General features: G+C 39.2%; 1 protein-coding gene across 2 annotated transcripts in view; it reads left to right on the top strand.

Annotated features, from left to right (window-relative positions):
* Positions 1-1,956: 1,956 nt before the first annotated feature.
* The window catches only part of LOC135710440 (trans-1,2-dihydrobenzene-1,2-diol dehydrogenase-like), a 185,600-nt gene continuing 167,917 nt past the window's right edge, over positions 1,957-19,639 (top strand). Inside the window, exons 1-3 of one of the 2 annotated variants that reach the window (XM_065233018.1) lie at positions 1,957-2,301; positions 2,371-2,909; positions 3,018-3,306. In XM_065233018.1, the coding sequence (XP_065089090.1) occupies positions 2,097-2,301; positions 2,371-2,909; positions 3,018-3,287 (1,014 nt within the window). In that variant the 5' untranslated portion in view covers positions 1,957-2,096 and the 3' untranslated portion in view covers positions 3,288-3,306. Of the gene's footprint in view, positions 2,302-2,370; positions 2,910-3,017; positions 3,529-19,639 lie in introns of those variants that run through there. The other variant, XM_065233016.1, reaches the window with a different exon arrangement.

Consider the following 19,639-nt stretch of genomic DNA (forward strand, 5'->3'; position numbering starts at 1 on the left):
CCCTCAAAGGCAGACCAGAAACCTACCTTTTAATGCTGTGAAAAACAACGGTCTATCAGCGGCCGTAAAAAGATGGAACCGGTGGGAACATTGTTGGAGACCGGCTATAGAGGAAGATGAATAGTTTGTTTTGTGTGAGTTGCATCATTATTTGAATCACTGCTAATGGGGTCTGAATAACTGTCTCTTTCTCTTGAGCCCACTCTGGAACCTACATTTCGTATTTAGATCTATAAGTGAACTGCTGGTCTGAGTTCCTCTGGTATATTCAATTAGAAGATGTTCCTGAACATACAGTCAAACAGCACGTAATGTTCAGAACAACTTCAATAAAGTTTTCCAGCAGTGCTCCCATTTTATTTACAACAATCTAATGCCTACGAGATTGTGCCGAAGGATGTTCCCAAGCTGTGCCGAATATAATTTCGGCACAATGTGCTGAGTTACTTACCCCTTGACTGATATAGTTTTTAATCTGGAAAGTATGTTCAAAATTATAACTCATTGCATAAAGTTGAAATTTAAATATGTTGAATATACCTACGGCTAAATGAAAAAATCGAATGAACACTCGTTAGTTGATAATGTGCTTCAATTTCCTGCTATTCTGTCTAAGAACTGCGTTTAGAAAACCGATTTCTTCAGAGAAAAAAGGTCCGACTTTATTATGTTTGTGATCTAAATAAGAGTTAATTTGATTGCACACATTACTCCACAACTCAGTGGGCTGCAATAGACCACCGTAAGATAGATCCAGAACAAATTTTTTGGAACACACTCCTTCCTCTGCTTCTTGTTCTAGTGCATGGGTATAATTAGCCAGATCAGGAAATTCTTTTAAAAGTCCTCGTGCTACGTAGCCAGCAGCTTACTCCGATCCATCCACTTCTTCTAAAGTACGTTCTCTAGGGACAAATTGCCACGGCTCATCACCGTTGTCTTCGTAAATACAATCTGTCGTTCCAGCATTTTCTCTGGAATCTTTCTGTTTTCCTGTATATTTTTCCCATAGCTAATTCTTCATCAAGAATCACAGAACAATCTGTGTATTCTGATTTCGCTTTAATTGTGGAACATTTTTTAACTCGAAAGTTATTAACATTGAAAACGGCTTTACGCACAGCAAGTTATTGACAATAACAGACGTGACGTCACCACTTTTCACATCGTTCGTAGCAAGTATAAGAAACACGATGCCACACGACTACTGTTTTGAATGTTGTCATTGTACGAATACCAATGCATCATCTCCTCCTCACCTTTAATACCGCACATCGGAGTGAATGCGGTCCATCAAGCACTGGAAGCCGTCAAATTAGACTCCATTGGAATACTTAAAATATTGTCAACGGCGTTTGCGTTGAGTTCTGAATCAAAATTGGCCAGCCTACTCCAGAAATTGCGTCGATGGTGATCCAAACTGGGACTGCGGAAAACTGCCGACAGGAAACCACAGGGGTTAAGTCTTCCAAAAATTCCAAGCAAGCGCACATAAATTTCATCACAAAATGGCTTCAGATAAAAATAATTCAGTCGGAAATTTATCTTTAAGTAATGCCGCATGGGTTCTTTAGTGGTTTCATGAAAGCAAAACAGATTTTTCACAAATGGCTATTTAACTTTGAAAAATGATCATGCATGAGAACGGAAAGCGATCGCGAACGAAAGTTGTATTCAAGCTAGTTCGACTTGCATCCAAGTCATGCCAAGCGTTCGTTATCAGTTCAATCCGGTGCATGCAAGCGGGTCGTGTCTTGTCTCTTATCTTTTTGATAACATGGCCAACCTCTTTCTGTAAACCGTCCTTCAGCCATATTTACAAACTCAGTTTTCCTATAAAACAATATTGATAGTACCAACCAATCTTATCGCAGGGCACACTTCACCTATGAAAAGCAAACTAACAAGTCGACACTCGCTACTTCTGTATGCCTTCCTATGTTCCGTTGGCTTTTCTCCCAGTCATCTTTGAAGCGTTCACGACGACAACCGGTTTAGCTCGGCGCATGCGTAGTTTGCCTTCGAATAATACTACATCTATCAGCTGTCTTTCACGGTCACACTCAGTTTGTTTGTTTGTTTGCTCTTGAAAAAAGATGGCACCGCTTCGATGGGGAATTGCAAGTGCCGGTAATATATCGCACGATTTCACCAACGCTCTGGCTACTTGGCCCAAGGAAGACCACAAAGTGGTGGCCGTTGGCGCAAGGAATCTCCAGAATGCGAAAAAGTTTGCCAAAACGCACAACATTCCCAAGTCCTACGAAGGGTACATGGAGATGGCGAAAGATCCGGAAATCGGTGAGTGATGTTTTTTCCGTGTTGTATAACCGGTGCAGTGAATAAATTTAGAATACCTATGCCCTTCAGATGTGGTTTACATCGGTGCCGTAAATCCAACGCATTACGACATCGGACTGATGATGCTGAACCACGGCAAACATGTCCTATGTGAGAAGCCTCTCTGCATGAATGAAGGTCAATCGAAGCGGCTTATTGCCCATGCCGAGCAGAAGAAACTATTTTTGATGGAAGCCATTTGGTCAAGGTTCTTCCCGTCCTATATTCATCTGAAGAACCGGCTCGATGCTGGTGAGTTGGGTGATATCGAGGAAGTCACGGTAACGTTTGGATTCTATCTTTCCGATGTGGATCGGCTGAGAATGAAAGAACTTGGTGGTGGAACGGTGCTTGATTTGGGAGTCTATACCATTCAAGTGTGTTTGTGGGCCTTCCGGGATGGGCCGACGAAGATCGTGGCCAAGGGTAAGCTGAACGAGGAAGGAGTGGACATGGAGGTAGAAGCGGAGTTGCACTTCCCCAATGGTGGAATCGCGAAGATGAAAACGAGCGCTTTGAAAAAACTCGACAATGAGGCGACCATAAAGGGAACGAAGGGAGCCATTACGGTGAGAGATGCTTGTATTTAGTGTGGGTGTGTGCGTTGTTGCACAAATTATTATCAATAGAATTAAATCGCAGGGAAAAAAGTTTCCTCACATTTCCCATTTCTTCAGCTTCACGACTTCTGGTGCCCAGTATCGCTGACGGATGTTGATGGATCGGTTAAGAAATTTCCCCTCCCGAAGGCACCGAATAACTTCATCTTCCAGAACAGCTGCGGGCTGCGGTACGAGTCGGAGGAGGTTCGCAAATGCATCGGTTCTGGTCGGTTGGAATCGGCCTCGGTGTCGCACCGGGAAAGTCTTCTGATTGCCCGCATTCAAGATGAGATAAGGAAGCAAATTGGCGTTCAGTTCCCGGAGGACGCAAAGTTCAAAGCGTAATCATCGAGCATCTATTTGTGTGCAGAGAAGCTGGTGGTCTCGGGCATACAAGGTAGACGATGATGATTGGAAACGGGATGTTGGTTCAATGATTATGAAGTATTTATCTACCAGTGATTCGATTTTACATAATTTAATTGATGGATTTATATTTTTATATCATATAATTATATTTACATACAGTCAGATTGATTAAATTCAGCTGTTTTTTTTTATATAAAATATAGTATTGCCTAATTATACAAGGTACAATAAATTTATTCTGAATGCAAACACCTTGACGATTTAATTGTCCGAAACATTCATTGACGCGGAGGAGAGGAAGAAAAACAAGTCAGAGTAAGATAATATAATTTTGATCTTTTGGTTTGATTTAGATACTCGATAGATTAATAATTTATAGAATTATTTAAAGTGCTCCTACCCTCACTCAGAAATATTACTATACAACGAAAGATTAAATTTAACCATTTTATGTTAAATTTATGTTTATACATTGATTCAATAAAAAATTTCTGTAAGAGTATGCAAAGCCCGAATAGCGGCATTTAACTTGTTCAATGTGTACCAAGTTAAAAATACACATGATGAGTAGAAAACAAAACAGTTGCAAAACCGAGGCAAAACAAAACGAAAAACAAACTCAAACCGGCATTCGCATGGATTTGTAATTATCGCGTATCGCGTAGGTTTACTTTTTGAATTGTCTTCTAATTATCAATGATTTTTATTTTTGTTGGTTTTCAGTCAATTAAGCCTCGCAATCCGTTGAAAGATCTTCACGCTCCAGGAGGTAAAGTCTGCTCCAGTTAGTATTTGGTCGCAAGATACTATTGACAGCGTTTTGATCCGGAAGGGTAGTTTATTTAGTAGTAAAAATTTGATCAGGATTCATATACTTGTTCAAAAGTGATCCAAGATGGAACGTGATAGACGTGAAAAAACACGGGCAAAATCCAACGTGGTCAGGAGGAATGATTGCAAAGGCTCTCAAATTTCCAAAATCGACTGTTAATACCGTGCTTAAACGTTAACGGGAAACACTAACGTTGGATCGTGCAAAACAAAACAAACGTAGAAGTGGAACATATGACCGAAAGCTATGAGCGAAGGTCATAAGGTTAGTCCAAAAGAATCCTGGGATCTCCGGTCGTGATTTGGCGAAAAGGTTCAGTGCGGCACACAGTACAGTTCGGCGAATCTGAATGCGAGAAGGTTTCCGGTAGTACCATGCCAGCAAACATTCCAACAGGACGCTGAAACAAAATCTGGTTGCCAAAAACCGTGCAAGGAAGCTGTACGAGCATGTTCTGACCAAGTAAAACGGATTTATTTTGATGGACGATGAAATTTATGTAAAAATGGACTTTGAACAAATCCCGGGCCAAAAATTTTACTGTGGATAAATTCAAATTTGTCTTTGAAGATCAATTCGCTCGCAAGTTGATGATTTGTCAAGGCACCTGCAGTTGCGGAAAGAAAACAAAGGTTTTCATCACTGGAGCGACTATGAATGGACAACTTTACAAGGAGGAGTGTCTCCAGATTATAATTTTGCCATTCATTCAATCACACGAAGGACCCGTAAAGTTCTGGCCTGACATAGCCAACTGCCATTACATTACCATTTCCCTTAGAGAAATGACCTATTTTGTGTTGCCAAATTCTAAATGGATCAGACTTTAGCCAAACCTAAGTACAATATCCTCGAACGCTACGGCCTGCCGCTCCCGATGTACTGCCGTTCTACGCATATCTGTTCCATGTTACCTTTGGATGTTTTTCACTTTTGTTCATAAAACAGTACTTTTTTAGGTAAACTGAAAATAGACAAACATCTTATTTGTTCTGGGCTTATTTAAAAAGTCTAACTGACCCATGTTGAAATCCTACGCATTGCTGCCCCACAAAGATTTTTTTTACAGAACCTATTATTAACGGATCGATTTGAGTGCACGAATTATTGAAACAGGATTTTAATGATCAAAAGAAACTTTATGAGCCATTTCGGCTTTATTTTATGATGAAAAATATTAAGAGAAACTGGAATTCATATTACACACCAGATTAGAGTTCAGATTCCAAACTGTGCATTAGTAGAGTAATAATCAAAAGGATAAGATGCAATGTAATAATCTTGAAATAAACCAAATACAAAACAACATTATTTTAAAATTCAGTTGTATGTAAAGGGCGAACACGAAATTATTGCGACACCGAAAATGTCATGCCAATTTTCTTATAATGTTTAGAATCAAACCAAAATTTTAGGGTAGTTTTATACATATATTTACTTCAAAAATCAAAAGAAAAGTTATTCGATGGAGCCTTGAGTGTAAAATTGAACGCATTTTCGCTTGATGCCCTCCATCAAAGTCTTTACAGTGTCATCCGGTACCAGTTTCTCAGTTTTTTTTTCCATTTTCTTAACATGTCCTTCTCGTCTTTGACTGTCTTCTTGCTCTTCCGAAGTTCCCGCTTCATTATTGCCCAGTACTGCTCCACCGGGCGCAGCTCCGGATAGTTTGGCGGATTCATGTCCTTTGGAACAAAATGGACAGAATTGGCCTCATACCACTCCAGGACACTTTTAGAATAGTGGCATGATGCCAAATCTGGCCAAAATAGCGAAGCTTCGTCGTGCTGCTGCAAGAACGGCAAAAAGCGCTTCTCGAGGCACTCAGATTTGTAGATCTCGCCATTTACTGTGCCCTTTGTCACGAAAGGCTCACTCCTCAGTCCGCAAGAGCAGATGGCCTGCCAAATGAGATATTTGGAGGCGAACTTCGACATTTTCTTCTTCTTAAATTTGTCGTCCACATCGAACTTGCTCTTGCCGGTGAAAAACTTCAACCCCGGAATTTGCTTAAAATCGGCTTTTATATACGTTTCGTCGTCTATCACACAGCAGCCATATTTTGTCAGCATCTTCTCGTAGAGCTTCCGTGCCCGAGTTTTAGCCGTCGATTGTTGCCGCTCATCGCGGTTTGGGAAGTTCTGTACCTTGTATGTATGTAGTTCAGCTCTCTTCTTTGCATTCTGGACGTAGCTCTGCGACATGCCGATCTTTTTAGCCAAATCACGGCTTGAGACGTTGGGATTTGCTTTAATCATCCGCTTCACCTTTCCCTCCGTCTTTGTGTTCTCCGGTCCCGGTTTTCTTCCAGCTCCTTTGCCGTGGTCCAACGTCAACCGCTCCTGGAACCGCTTCAACACTCTGGAGACGGTTGAATGGTGAATGTTCAACATTTTTCCCAACTACCGGTGCGACAGGTCAGGAAATTCCAGGTGTTTGGAAAGAATTTGTTCTCTCAACTCGCGTTGGTTCACCTCCATTTTCGTTGAATCGAAAAATACGACTTCGAGTTTGACAGCATGTACACAATACACATCAATGAGAAAGTGTACAAAATTTGGTTGATTTTTACCCAATGGTAAAAAAGTTATGCCCTGTTGAATGTGTCGCAATAATTCATCAAGTTGATAGCTTCTACCATATTTTGTAGATAAAATAAGAATCCTGTTAACTAAGTCAGAACATCCGTTGTCTTATCGTCCTTTCGTAAATTTAATCATTAGAATGTTCTCAATAAACTGCCGTGGATGTATTTGGTTGAATATAATAATACATGTATAAAAGTCAACTCCGTACGGAAGAAATCCTTACTATGAATGTTAACTTATCCAAAGTCTTTCTTGAAATCATTGAAGTTCATGATCGACAATCTTATTGTGTTCTACACAGAGCATTTATCATTTGTTTCTCAAGATACTTATACTTTAAAGGCTTTATAGATGTAGCAAACGACGATTGCAGCAATGTCAACTCACTTATTGTTGGATTCAGTTAATGATGCAAATCTATGCAAACTATCCACTTTCAAAACTTCGCGGAGAACTCAAGCACGTCCAGGTAAACACAACCACAACCACAAGAGTAAAGACGTCAAACGCAACGTGGCCATCAAAGCAACACGGAGAGTAATAGTTCTTAGTGGGACTGATATGCGTAGAATTTCCTACTTCAGATTAAATTTCTCGGCATAACAGTCCCACTGAATTGTTTCCGTACAAAAATTGGCTTAACTAATTTCATTGAATGTAATGTCTGTAGTTTTTACTAAAATATATTGATTCTGTTGAAATGTGAACAATGTACTAGCTTAATTTAACTTATATGTCTTCCAATGAGCAGAAAAGAATCCAAACATTATGCGCGATTTTCTCAGATGTTACTTTTAAAACATGGGACAGATATGCGTAGAACGGCAGTGTATGTCAGCGGAATGCCCTGGTTTCAATCAACCGTAGCCAACATGGTTTGGCTTGGCTGATAATTTGGCAGTATCGAGACGGGCACTGGATAGTCAGTGTTTGGATGTAGCTTGTTGACTTGCCGGCGGCCGAAAATATGTTACATTATTAATTTAAGAAAATAAACTTTAAATGATTTGATTTTATTGCTTTTCAATCAAGTCAATCAAAATTAAAGTGATCAAATACATTCTACAGGGTGAGGAATAATTATCCGTGTTTAATGATTTAGTCGTAACTTTATTGCTTGTGTATTGAATTAAAACATATGTATGGGAAATGTGGGTACAGCAACATAGTTTATGATATTCACAACAATTTCTCAACATGTGATTTTTTGACTCGTACACACGCCTTCAACCTCTTAGGGAAATTATCGACGATGGACGTTAGTTCCTCCACAGATATTGCATCCCAAACTTTTGTCAAACTTGCTCTCAGATGATCTAAAGATATGTGTGACTTAGTACAGGCTCTGGACCGAGGGGGGCGACTCTATCTAAGATGCAGGAAATTTTTTGCTTTGCTGTTGTGAGATGCACTCGCGCTTAATAGATAGAAACACGATTGATTATGATTTTGAAGATTTCCTGCAAAAAGGTGGAGGGCGATACAAGTAGATGGGTTTAGATGCAAGAGATGAAAAAAGATTTTTCGTAGATTGATTCGCTAGTGTCAGATTTTTCGATCATTTAAAATCGAGATTTAGATGTGTCGCACCCCTCTCGCTCTGGGCTCAAGAATAGACCAGACGGAATCAGTGCAGTGTTCCTAAAATTTGAGCCAAGTAGGCGCACCCAATATGGAAATTGAAATATGGATTCGCTTTAAAAATCATTACCAATTTGGTTTCTACGTTGCTGTTCAATTCATTCGGCATGATGGATTTGGATTTGTGATATCTTGAGTAGTTATAAATTATGACTACTGTTAAGATAGCATAAATTAATCGGCAGCATAAAAGAACTGCAACGATAAATATAAGTAGATTCATGCAAAATGGCACATCCCATGTGGCTCTCGTATAAGAACCTCGTGAACCCAACTTTTACTACTTTTAGCAAAAATGGAATGCCAAACTCCTGGGCCATGCGTTCGTGTCAATACGCAATCGTAGCTACACAATTTTTTGAAAAAAAAAATACAAATAACAACCAAAGATGGTTGTGCTGTTGCAATGGATCATATCATTCGAGCAGTTTAAAATGACGTTTCCTACCACTCGAACTTTAACGTAGAACAATATATTGATATTTTTTCTTCTACAACCTCGAGAAAATAGGGTCTTATTTATAATATGCTTGAAAATCTGGAATTTATTGTTTCATTTCCGTAAAATCGCTGGTAGAAGGTCGTCTCAAAACTGCTCGACAATATGATTAATTGATGTTACCAGATATTTTTTTTTACCAGATATAGATGTTACGTTTATAAAAATTTTTTTTGTATTACTTCCGATAGTGTTAAATCAGTCCAGAAAATTTAACACTTTCGAAATTGAGCTATTCAACATTTTCGCAACTGAACTGAAGTTTTTCCGAAATTATTAAATATTTCATGAGCTGAATACAAGGATCTTTTATAAAGTTCAGTACTATTCGAAGTAATTCTGTACGTGCTAACCTTTTTAGATATGGTCCAGTACATTCCAAAGTGGTCCTAATCTTTTCTTGAGTTATTCAGTACTTTCTGAAGTGATTCTGAACTCTCTACAACTCGATATTGAAGGGACCATCGAGTTATAGAATAACAATCCCATGCAAATTCGCTATCGCAGTAGCCATGACATTCATTTTTACTACGGTTCTAGAACTCGATATCGAGTTAGTGGGCATCGAGTTGTGGAGAGTTGACTGCACTTCATCTGTGTTGCCAAAATCGAGACCATTTTCGATGTGTCACAATTGAGTACTAATATGGGTTAGTGATAAGAATCAGAAGAGATTTCGATTTTTTTTAAATGATTCTGTGCTCCCAAAGTGATTCAAATTTTTCAGAAGTGTTTCAATATTTTCTGAAGGGATGCCAATCTTTTCTAAAGTGATTCAGTTCTTGAGAAAGTGATTGCAAACTTTAAAGAATTGATCCAGTACTTTCCGAAGTTTAGTGAAGTGATTCAGTCCATTCCAAAATAATTTAGTTTTTATGGAAGCAATTACAAACTTTCTGGAAAGATTAAGTATTTTCCAAAGAGATTCAGAAATGTTCTTAAGTCATTCAATATTATCGGAAGAATTTCCGAGCTTTTCTGAAGTGATTCAGTACTTTCAGAAAATATTTAAAATTTTTAAAAAGTGATTAAGCAGCACTTTCGGAAGTGATTACAAACTATCTGGAATGATTCAGTACTCTTCGGAGTGATTCCAAACATTTATGAAATGATTCAGTACTTTCCAAAGTGACTGCGAACATTTATGAAGTGATTCAGTGCATTTCTAACTGATTCAATTGTTTTCGAAATGATTCCGTCCTTGCAGAAATTATTACATACTTTCTGGAATGATTCAGTACTTTCTAATGTGAATCCGAAAATTTCTATAGTGATTCAATATTATCCGAAGAGATTTCGAGCTTGTCTGAAGTGATTCAGTACTTTCTGAAGCGATTTAAAACTTTCCTAGAGTGACTCAGCTCTCTTTTCAAAATGATTCAATACTTGAGGATGTGATTACAATCATTCTGAAATGATTCAGTACTTTCCGGAGTGATTCTAAACTTTTCTGAAGTGATTTAGTACCTTTTGAAGTGATACCGATTTTTTAATAAGTGTTTTAGTACTTGCTGAAATGATTCAGTATTTTCCGAAGTGATACTTTTTCAAAGTGATTGAACTTTTCCAAAGTGATTGAAAACATTTCTGAAGTGATTCAGAACATTCCAAAGTGCGCAAAAACATTTCTGAAGTGATCCAGTACTTCCTGAAGTGATTTTGAACTTTTCTGAAGTGAATAATTACTTTCCGAAGTGCTTCAATTATAATCTTAAGTGATTCAGTACATTTCGAAGTGATTCCTAACAAGCTTGTAAATGCTCATTACAGCTAAAATGCTATTTTTCTATTTTTTGAAGCTATGATATATTTTATTGATAATTCTTATTTACAAGATGCAAGAACAGAAGGTAGTATGACACATAAAACATAGTTGAAGATGCTAATTTCAAATAACAGACTGTAGTGGTAATTTTTATACGATAGATGGAGTAGATGAAAGCATAGAGTTGATAGTTCCGTTAGAGTACGGCAGTGTGAAGATTGCATATAGATATTAGAATAGCGAGCTAGGACAACTTTTAAGGAAGGTATAAATCGGTTTTTTCATCTCTCTTTACCAAACTCCCCCTTTGGAGAGGGATGGTGAGGGGTGTCCCCCCCTGCCACCACTGGCAAAAATAGATGAAAACCGACCGCTCAAGTACCAACTGCGTGTTTGAAACAGTTCTACCGATTTTTTACCGCACTTCAGTTGTTATTTGAAGGAAGGCATCCAGTCGTAGGTTTGGAAATTGCAACTATTGTTTACCCCTACCAATGCAATCTAGCGGAGCAAAATTAATAACTCTGAAACGAAGGATTTCCGCGACTTGATGTCTTCGGTAAAGTTTCTAATCATAATAAGGACCATCTGTTGACATAAACAAATAGTTCAAAACTCTTCTGCAAAGATGGTGCCACAATCTAACTTCTTTCGCTGACGTTTTGGAGACTTGATGTCCTGGGCAAAGTTGTTTGCCTTGACAAAATAAACAACTCTTTTGAAGACGTAAAATTTCCACAGCCTACTGGTTCCGAGTTATATAGAGTTTAAGAAAAAAATGTCGAAAATATGGTTTTTTCAACTGTTTCGGTGTTTTTGCTGACAACCATATAATGTTATATTTTTCTCTTATGCAAATGCATTAAATAAACTACTTTTGTTTAAGAAACATGTATTTCAATGCATAAAAAAAAAGTTATAGAAATAATACGTGCTCCACTAAAATGATGAAATCTCAAAAACACCAAAATGTACCTCTCTCAAATTTTGATATTTTGTTTATCGAGTATTGCTTAATTTTTGCTGAAAATGTCAGAATGCGATTTTTTGCGCCTTGAGAGATATTAAAGTTCAAAAATTGTTGTTGTTTTTTTTTTGGTTTTTCAACAATATCTTTAAAATTTGAAGCTTGAACCAGTATGTTACTTCACAAAAGTTATTTATTTAATGCATTTGCATAAGAGAAAAATATAACATTATATGGTTGGCAGAAAAACACCGAAACAGAAAGAAAAAACCATAGGCTGTGAAAATTTTACGCCTTCAAAAGAGTTGTTTATTTTGTCAAGGCAAACAACTTTACCCACGACATCAAGTCTCCAAAACGTAAGCGAAAGAAGTTAGATTGTGGCGCCATATTTGCGGAAGAGTTTTGAACTATTTGTTTATGTCAATAGATGGTCCTTATTATGATGAGAAACTTTATCCAAGACACTAAGTCGCGGAAATGCTTCGTTTTAGAATTATTAATTTTGCTCCGCTAGATTGCATTTCTGGCCCAGTGTGCATTTGAAGCAGCCACGGCCACTGGAGCTGCATCGTGTTAGAAAATGGCCTACCTGACTAACTTTAATCTACCATGAACTTGCTGCTGCCTTATATCAAATGCTTCGTATCTTTTGTGTTTGTTTTATAAACTCAATGAAATACAGTTGATTTTGAACTACAGAACTTGCAACATTTTAATTGCGCATCATGGTGTCAGAAGTGGGGTTCGTACTCACGCTCCCTTACTCGAACCCACGCTCCGTTAGTATGCCTGATTAAAGTTTAAAACCCTGGCAGTTCAAGATAGTTAAATAGTATATTGAGTAGCTTATGAGCGATCAAAGTGAAAGATTAGCCAAAAAGCTGTTTGTTTTTTTTATAAAAGTGCATTGGACCAGGTCCTGTGTTGAGCAAATGAACTGATTTCCTGCACAGAGAACTATAGGGAGCACAAATGTTAGAACTAAAGAGACTGAATTGGGTAAAGAGGCGAAATCTTAACCATTAGACAGGTCTTATGCTCGATTGGAATAACTTTTCCCATTACAGATAATCTATTGTTGCAATTTTGACATGTCTCTTTATAAATTCAGCCTCTTTAGTGAGAACATTGCTGACAAATGGTATAGCCTACTGTACAGTTTTCAAACTGGTCCAAATAAACAAAAAAGTGAACAGCATCCATTACTCATGGTATTTACGATGTGATCCAAGCTCTGAAAATCCTTTTGAAGCATTTGATCACGTCCTCCGGAGTTCCATTTCGGTTCACCTTCCAAATGCAGTGGATTTCCCCTCCCATCTATTTCACTTTTATTTCCGGAAGCACATTCCAAAGTTTACTCACCAAATTGCTAGCCAAACAATCCATTTATACCGTTCCGTCTATACGCTGCGAGTGTGCGTCCAAGAGTTGCTTAGGAATCAAACTACCATCAACCGTGTGTTTGTGTGTCATTTCAAGAAATGTATTTGCTTATGATCCCCCCCCCAGATTCCATACATCGAACGGAATTTCAAACGATTCCATTTGTCCTAATTAGGATTACTCTTTTTTTCTGAAATGAAGACTGCTTCAAACCTTTTTTCCTCGAACTTTGCACTGAATAAAAAAAACCTACATTCAAATGGAACAGAAAAACACCAGTCCAGCAGCAACGGGTTGTAATTTCGTTAGAGCCTGGGGTTGACTGTTGCCTTTGATAATTGAAGCATTGCAATTTCGCCTCGGTACACTGTAATGAAATGCTGTAATGGAATGCCCGATACACACCTGTTCTGCTGCTGCTGCTGGTGCTTTTTGTATGCTTTCATGATGCCCAGATGCGACCCGCAGTGGCTGGGATAAACCGGGTGAAAAGGTTTCACGGCAACCGTGGTGGACGCGGTTTTTTTTTTGTCACGAAACGTGAAGCTTATTTGCTGCGAAAGAATGCGAAATTGTGGAGAGTTTGGCCGGGGTTCGTGAGTGACAGGAAATTTAATTTGATGGCAGCATTCTTCCGGGGACCACAAAGACCATCCTCTACGATTCGAATGTAATATTATTTTTTTGAAAATGTTCCTCGTGAATCATAGCCATTTTTTTTTTGCAAACCGTCGTCGACTGGGTGACTTTTGAAATTTTTAAAGGGCTTTTCAAACTTGCCGAATCATTTATCTGGTTTTAGAGAATTAATTAAAGCACCTGAAGCGAGGTATGTCCGCAGGGATGGATGGAGACATAAAAATGGGGTTTTGGAGTAGACATATGTGCCGCCGACACTTTTTCCCACGCCGCCGATGATTTTGAGCTGGCGCGCCACCGTGATTATTTTTGACAAGCCGACGATGTTTTTACAACGGAAGCTCCTGAAGTTCCCTACATTTTCCTGAATATAATAGAATTGCTCTGAAGCTCTTGGATCTTCCCTGAAGTTCTCGAACCTTTCCAGGAATCTATGGAGCTGTCCTAAAGCTATCGTAATCTACCCTAAAGATCTTAAAACCTCCGTTCTGGACGTTCGTGATGTTTTTGGAATTTCCACAATCCATGCTGAAAGTCTTACTGATAATGCAAAACAAAAAACTCAGATCTTCTCCGCATTCCTTGGTTCTCGCAATTTTTCTGATGTTAATGTAGCTAACATAAAGTTCTCAAAATGTTCTAAAATTTCATGGAACTTCCTTTAAGTTTTTTTTTTCTTGCGTTTATGGGACTTTTATCTTCTTTTAAGTTTTCTGGACAACGGCGCCGGTGGTGTAGTGGTAAGCGTGATTATCTCTCACCCCAGCAGGCCTGGGTTCAATCCCAGTCGGCGCCGCCGGGATGCTCTAAGGCATAACAGCACTGATCACGCCTTCCTTCGGATGGGAAGTAAAACCGTTGGTCCCCGGTTCATGAGTTGATGGGTCGATAGGTAGGGTCCAGGTGTGGGAGCTGCCTTCCTGGCACGCCGGTAGCATTGGTGCTCAGCACGGAAAACAAGATCGACGGAAAAAAACAAACCAAAGGAAAAAAAAAAAAAGTTTTCTGGACTTTGTTCTGTAAGCCTCTAGACTAACTCGGGAAAAATCTAAGGGTCGCCTACGGAACTAAATATCACACTCACATCCAACTGCCACCTGTTAACAGCAGGAACGTATATGTTGTTTAAAAGTAAGCAATAACCACAAACGATGCACCTGAAAAAGAATAACACAAAACACATGGGGAAGCTCAAAAGCCAACGAAGTTTAAATTTCTGCACTATGAACTCCCGGACGAGGCCTGAAGACCCCTCTCAGGTCCGGGGAAAACGAGGACAAACGAAAAGGTGGTGGAATAAATTTAAAGGACAGCACTCTCTAAAAAATAGCCGCCTTTTATAACATTTTAGCTGTTTTTATTTTAATCTAGGGTGACGTCACATGCACTTGCACTGGGTACTTGCGGTTTTCTGGTAGGTGGGTAGGTCGACCTTCGTAGCAGGATCATCGGTGATTCGGCGGTAGCGACCAGCATGACATCGCTGACATTTCAGCGTCGTTTCTGCTGTCTCGATTGCTGGTGGATTGCCGTCGGAGCTGATGATGAGGTCGCCGTTGAGTCTACGATTATGCGGTGATCGCCGATAGAAGCACCGGTGGCAACGTGGATCAATCGGCGCAATCGACCGTTCAGAGCGCTGGTTGTGAGGCGGTGAGGCTGATGAAAACGCCGACGTCGAATCGTTGTTATGATGTGGATGATGCCACTTGCTTGATGCCAACAAGATGGCGGTCCTTCGTCTATTCTCGAGTGGCCTTTTTGATCGTCGAGAGCAATGGCGGATCTTCTGCTCCACGCTGATTCTTCCAAGAATGTCTGATGAGGATAGTGGACCTGTACGCTGATGGGGTTTTCTGTCCGTGAAGAAATCGATTCCGATACCACTGACTAACGTGGATCGCCTGGCTGGTATCGGTGACTAAAGTGGCGACTAGTCTGAACGCTCGCCGAATGGTCCGGTGCCACTATCCTTGGCTCCTCTTGGCTCTTTCTGCGGAAGAGAGTTTCGGAACTTGTCCGAATAGGAAAAAAAAAGGCCCAGATAATTGACCTTTTTTCTAATTTCTACGTTGGATAACACGAAAAACTAATAGAATGCAGTATCAGCAGTAAACCTAATGGAGATTAGAAAATATTTTCTTTTAAATGATTTTAACTACTGCCATTAACTTTATAACGCCACATAAATATATATCAAACTTTTATCTTTAATTTTAGGAACGCGCGCGCACTTCCACATCCTACGGAGTTCACGGACAGAAGAGAGCGAACAATTCTACGGCTGAGCCGATCAACCCATGCTATGAAACATCGAGTCTTTGTCACTCGATGTTCTTTGTGTCACTTTCTTCCGTGGCATCATTTGTGGTCATGCTTTATATTTACGGCGCCGCGGAGCGGCAAACGATATATTTCGCTGGTTCAAACCGCTGCCAACAAACAGTGAGAGTCAGACATGATTGTGATATTTAGGGAATAGGGTTCTGTATTGGGATGGAACACCTTATAAAAAAATAATCGCAAGGTGACAAAGTCATCTGCTACGGTTAATTGTAACCGCTGGTTACAGTTCTTGGAATATCTGTCAAGTTCCTGCATTTATGACGTTAATCGGCTAGATGTCTTAGGAACTTGCCTCAAATTTTCATTATTTTTCAGATGGTCATGGAACTGCCATACAATTCTAAGGAATTTTTTATCTAGCTATTGGAACCGTCGTGAAGTTCTCTTCCTCTAAGTTCACGTAAAAACTGAACTGAATTCCTCGGAATCAAGCCTTACAGATCTTCTCTAATTTTCTGGAATTTCCTGTAGTTCTTAGAACTTTCTTGAAGGTTTTGAACCATCTCTGAACGCTTCATATATTCACTGATGTTCTTGGAACATCACTGAAGTATTTAGAATTACAGTAAAGAGCTTGCAACATTCGTATTTTTTTTTCAGTTCCCTGAATTTATCAGATCTTCTATAAACTTCCTGTTATTTTGCTGAAACTAATGGAACTATCTTGAAGTTCTCTGATATGTACCCCGAGAACAAAATTTTTAAAAACCGAACAACGAATATTAATCCAGTGAAAATTGGAATGCTAAAATTGAATAATGCCTCTATAAACAAGCCTTAATCTAGTTTGTATTATGTTCCTTCAGTGGCTATGCCTACAGGTTTGAAATATATAGCCGGAAAGAAGAGCATGTAAGATTTTCGAAGGAGCCTGATCTTGGAGTAGTGGGAAACACAGTAGTTCGTGTATGTCGCCCACTTCCCAGGGATGTGAACCATAAACTGTACTTCGACAATTATTACACCATACTACCATTACAACATTATTTGTCTACTCAAGATATTCACGCATTAGGAACCAATCAAAGAAATTGCGTGGGCAAACATTGCAATCTTCCTGCACAAAAAGGTTTCATGAAGCCGTCTCTGTAACACGTGGATCTTATGAAGATTAACTTACTAACTATGAAAGTGTGGCTATAAGTGTAACATGTTGGAAAGATAACAAATTCGTGACACTAGCTTCCACGTATGATGGCGATGAACCTGTGGATACCATCAGAAGATGTATAAGAAGGATAAGAAGCAGATCACAATTCTCAATTGGTTTTTCGAATGGACGTATCGGCTTTTGTAAACAATGCGTTTGATCATCAGTTTGGCGTAACTGATAGCTCACCCACGCATACTAATACCATTAACAGGTAGAGGAACATTACCCCTATCTGATGGTAGTGTTAGCTTGCGTGGGTGAGCTACCAGTTACGCCAAATCAACGATCAAATGCATTGTTTACAAAAGCTGATACCTCCATTCGAAAAAGTAATCGAGAATTGTTTGTCCAAAAATCATCAAAGAATAGATCGCTAATATGGGTGGGGTGGATTTTATAGAGAATTTTCTGGGCAGGTACAAGATAAGAGTAAAACATAGAAAATGGTACATACGATTTTTGACGTAGAACTACGTTTCTATATGCGTATAATAAGCGTATCCCCTTTGTGAAAACTGAAAATGGAACATGTAACAAATTAAGAAAGATTTTGAACGTTAATAACTCAGCTGCCCCTGGTCCAATTTCAATAATTTTATCACCAATCGATCAGAAATATGGCTACGCATCGATAACAATGCTTCCGAATGTTGATTTTCAACAAGAAACTATTGAAAAAACTAGTAAATGTCCAGTATTGTTCAAAAGCGACGAATTAACTAACAAATCCACCAATTACCTGCTTCCCCAGCACAGTCGTCAGAGAGTAGTAAGTAGACGAAACAAGTCGAAGTGGCATTCGCCTCCGATCCTCGGGTGCGTGCGAATAGGGAGGATGGAATTGCGTAATATTTTGCACACTCATCGCCATACTCAGAACCACACGCTCCCAACGACCACACCACTGTGTGGTGGTGTTCGGTCGTCGAAATTAATAGCAGTAGTAGCAGCAGTAGCAGTGCTTTCGGCGTGTGGCATTGAAAATAGTTCTTCAGTAACAACGAAAGGCTGCCTGCAAGCAGCGAGCTGTAGAGCTCACATAAGCAACCATCAAAGGAGGAAGAAGCTGCATCGCTATGCTATGGATCGGAATCAGTAGCTCTTCGTGAGTCGCTCCGGGTCGGGCATCTATGCCAAGCGTGTCACCCTCGCTCCAAACGACATACAGCTCGACAGCCTCATCCGTGTTGAACACCCAGCTCAGCATTACTCAACCATCACTACAAAACGGTCCTTTTCAGGGCCACCAAAAATTTGTTAAAGAGTATTATTTGGACATTGGTCAAGGTCATCAGTTCCCGCAAGCAGCTAGCTATCAAGGCTCAACCTGGTCTCTATAGAAGGTGTGGAATTGTAGGCCCGAATGTATTGGTGAGATTAATCATCGTCCGACCATTTTCCAGAACACGCTGGTAGGAACTGTTATAGAATTTGAGAGAAGTGGGAATAATTCGCAATGGGTGTATATTCAGTCCCCAGAAAGCCAATAAAATCAAATTTGTGAGAAAATCAGCTCTCACGAGTTCAATCTCTCGAAGTCTCTACTTTTTTTACATATTCTGCACAAACGATACTTTCCGCCCTGCCCCATTCATATAATTCGAAATTAAATCCTGTGAGGGGTGAATTGAATACACTTTAATACCAAAATGCACAAAACTTAAAAATACATAAGTAACAAAAAATCAAAATAAACCTTTTAAAGTCGGGTAGATGAATCTAAAATACTCAACTTAATCGTCTCTTGGATTCTCTTCATCAACTTTCTCTTTAAAATAAAAACTACAAATTTGATACGCTTACAAATAAAAAACGGAAAGAGTTAAGATAATTGATGATTGATCAATTAAAAGAACTAAATGTTTACATTTGTTCCGTCCACTAGCGGTCCTACGTCAAGCTTCCGCTCGTGCCCCTAGGCACAGACTCTTCTACTTTTTACCATATATTGGTTATGGCTGCAATCAATTCGTGGGTCCTATACAAAAAATCGAACGCAGGAAACGAGCCCAAACTGCTGAATTTGGCTGCCTTTAAAATAGACCTGACCGATTCGTGTTATGCTAAAAATCTCTTTAATAACGCTTTAAAAAAACTGACCGATTCGTTGTGAATAGTAAAGTAGAAAATCCAAGACACGACCGTAGATTTGACGTAGGATTTTGCCAGGTAGTTTTGATGTCACAGCAAAAGTATAGCAGGGAAAATGGATGTAGTATCGGCCTAAATGCTTTTAATTTGGGCCCATACATAAATTCAGCAATCGACTAAATTTTCAATAGCAACCAAAAATATCCATTAGTGCCGTCCCAATGACGCGTTTCTCTAGATAAAATTGATAAATAACAGATATTTAGCGATTGGCCCAATCTTAGATCCAGAGGCCAACATAAGCGCCATTTCCCCTACATATTAAATTGATTTCTTAACTCGTTATCAGTGGAAAAGTTTGATTGGTTAAAATTCACAAGCAATTTGAGAGTTCTGTTTGTGAGGTGCTCTGGCGATG

Source organism: Ochlerotatus camptorhynchus, unplaced genomic scaffold, assembly GCF_037179485.1.
Source record: "Ochlerotatus camptorhynchus isolate MF236.1 unplaced genomic scaffold, CSIRO-AGI_Acam_v1.1 ptg000036l, whole genome shotgun sequence".
Lineage (NCBI taxonomy): Eukaryota > Metazoa > Arthropoda > Insecta > Diptera > Culicidae > Ochlerotatus > Ochlerotatus camptorhynchus.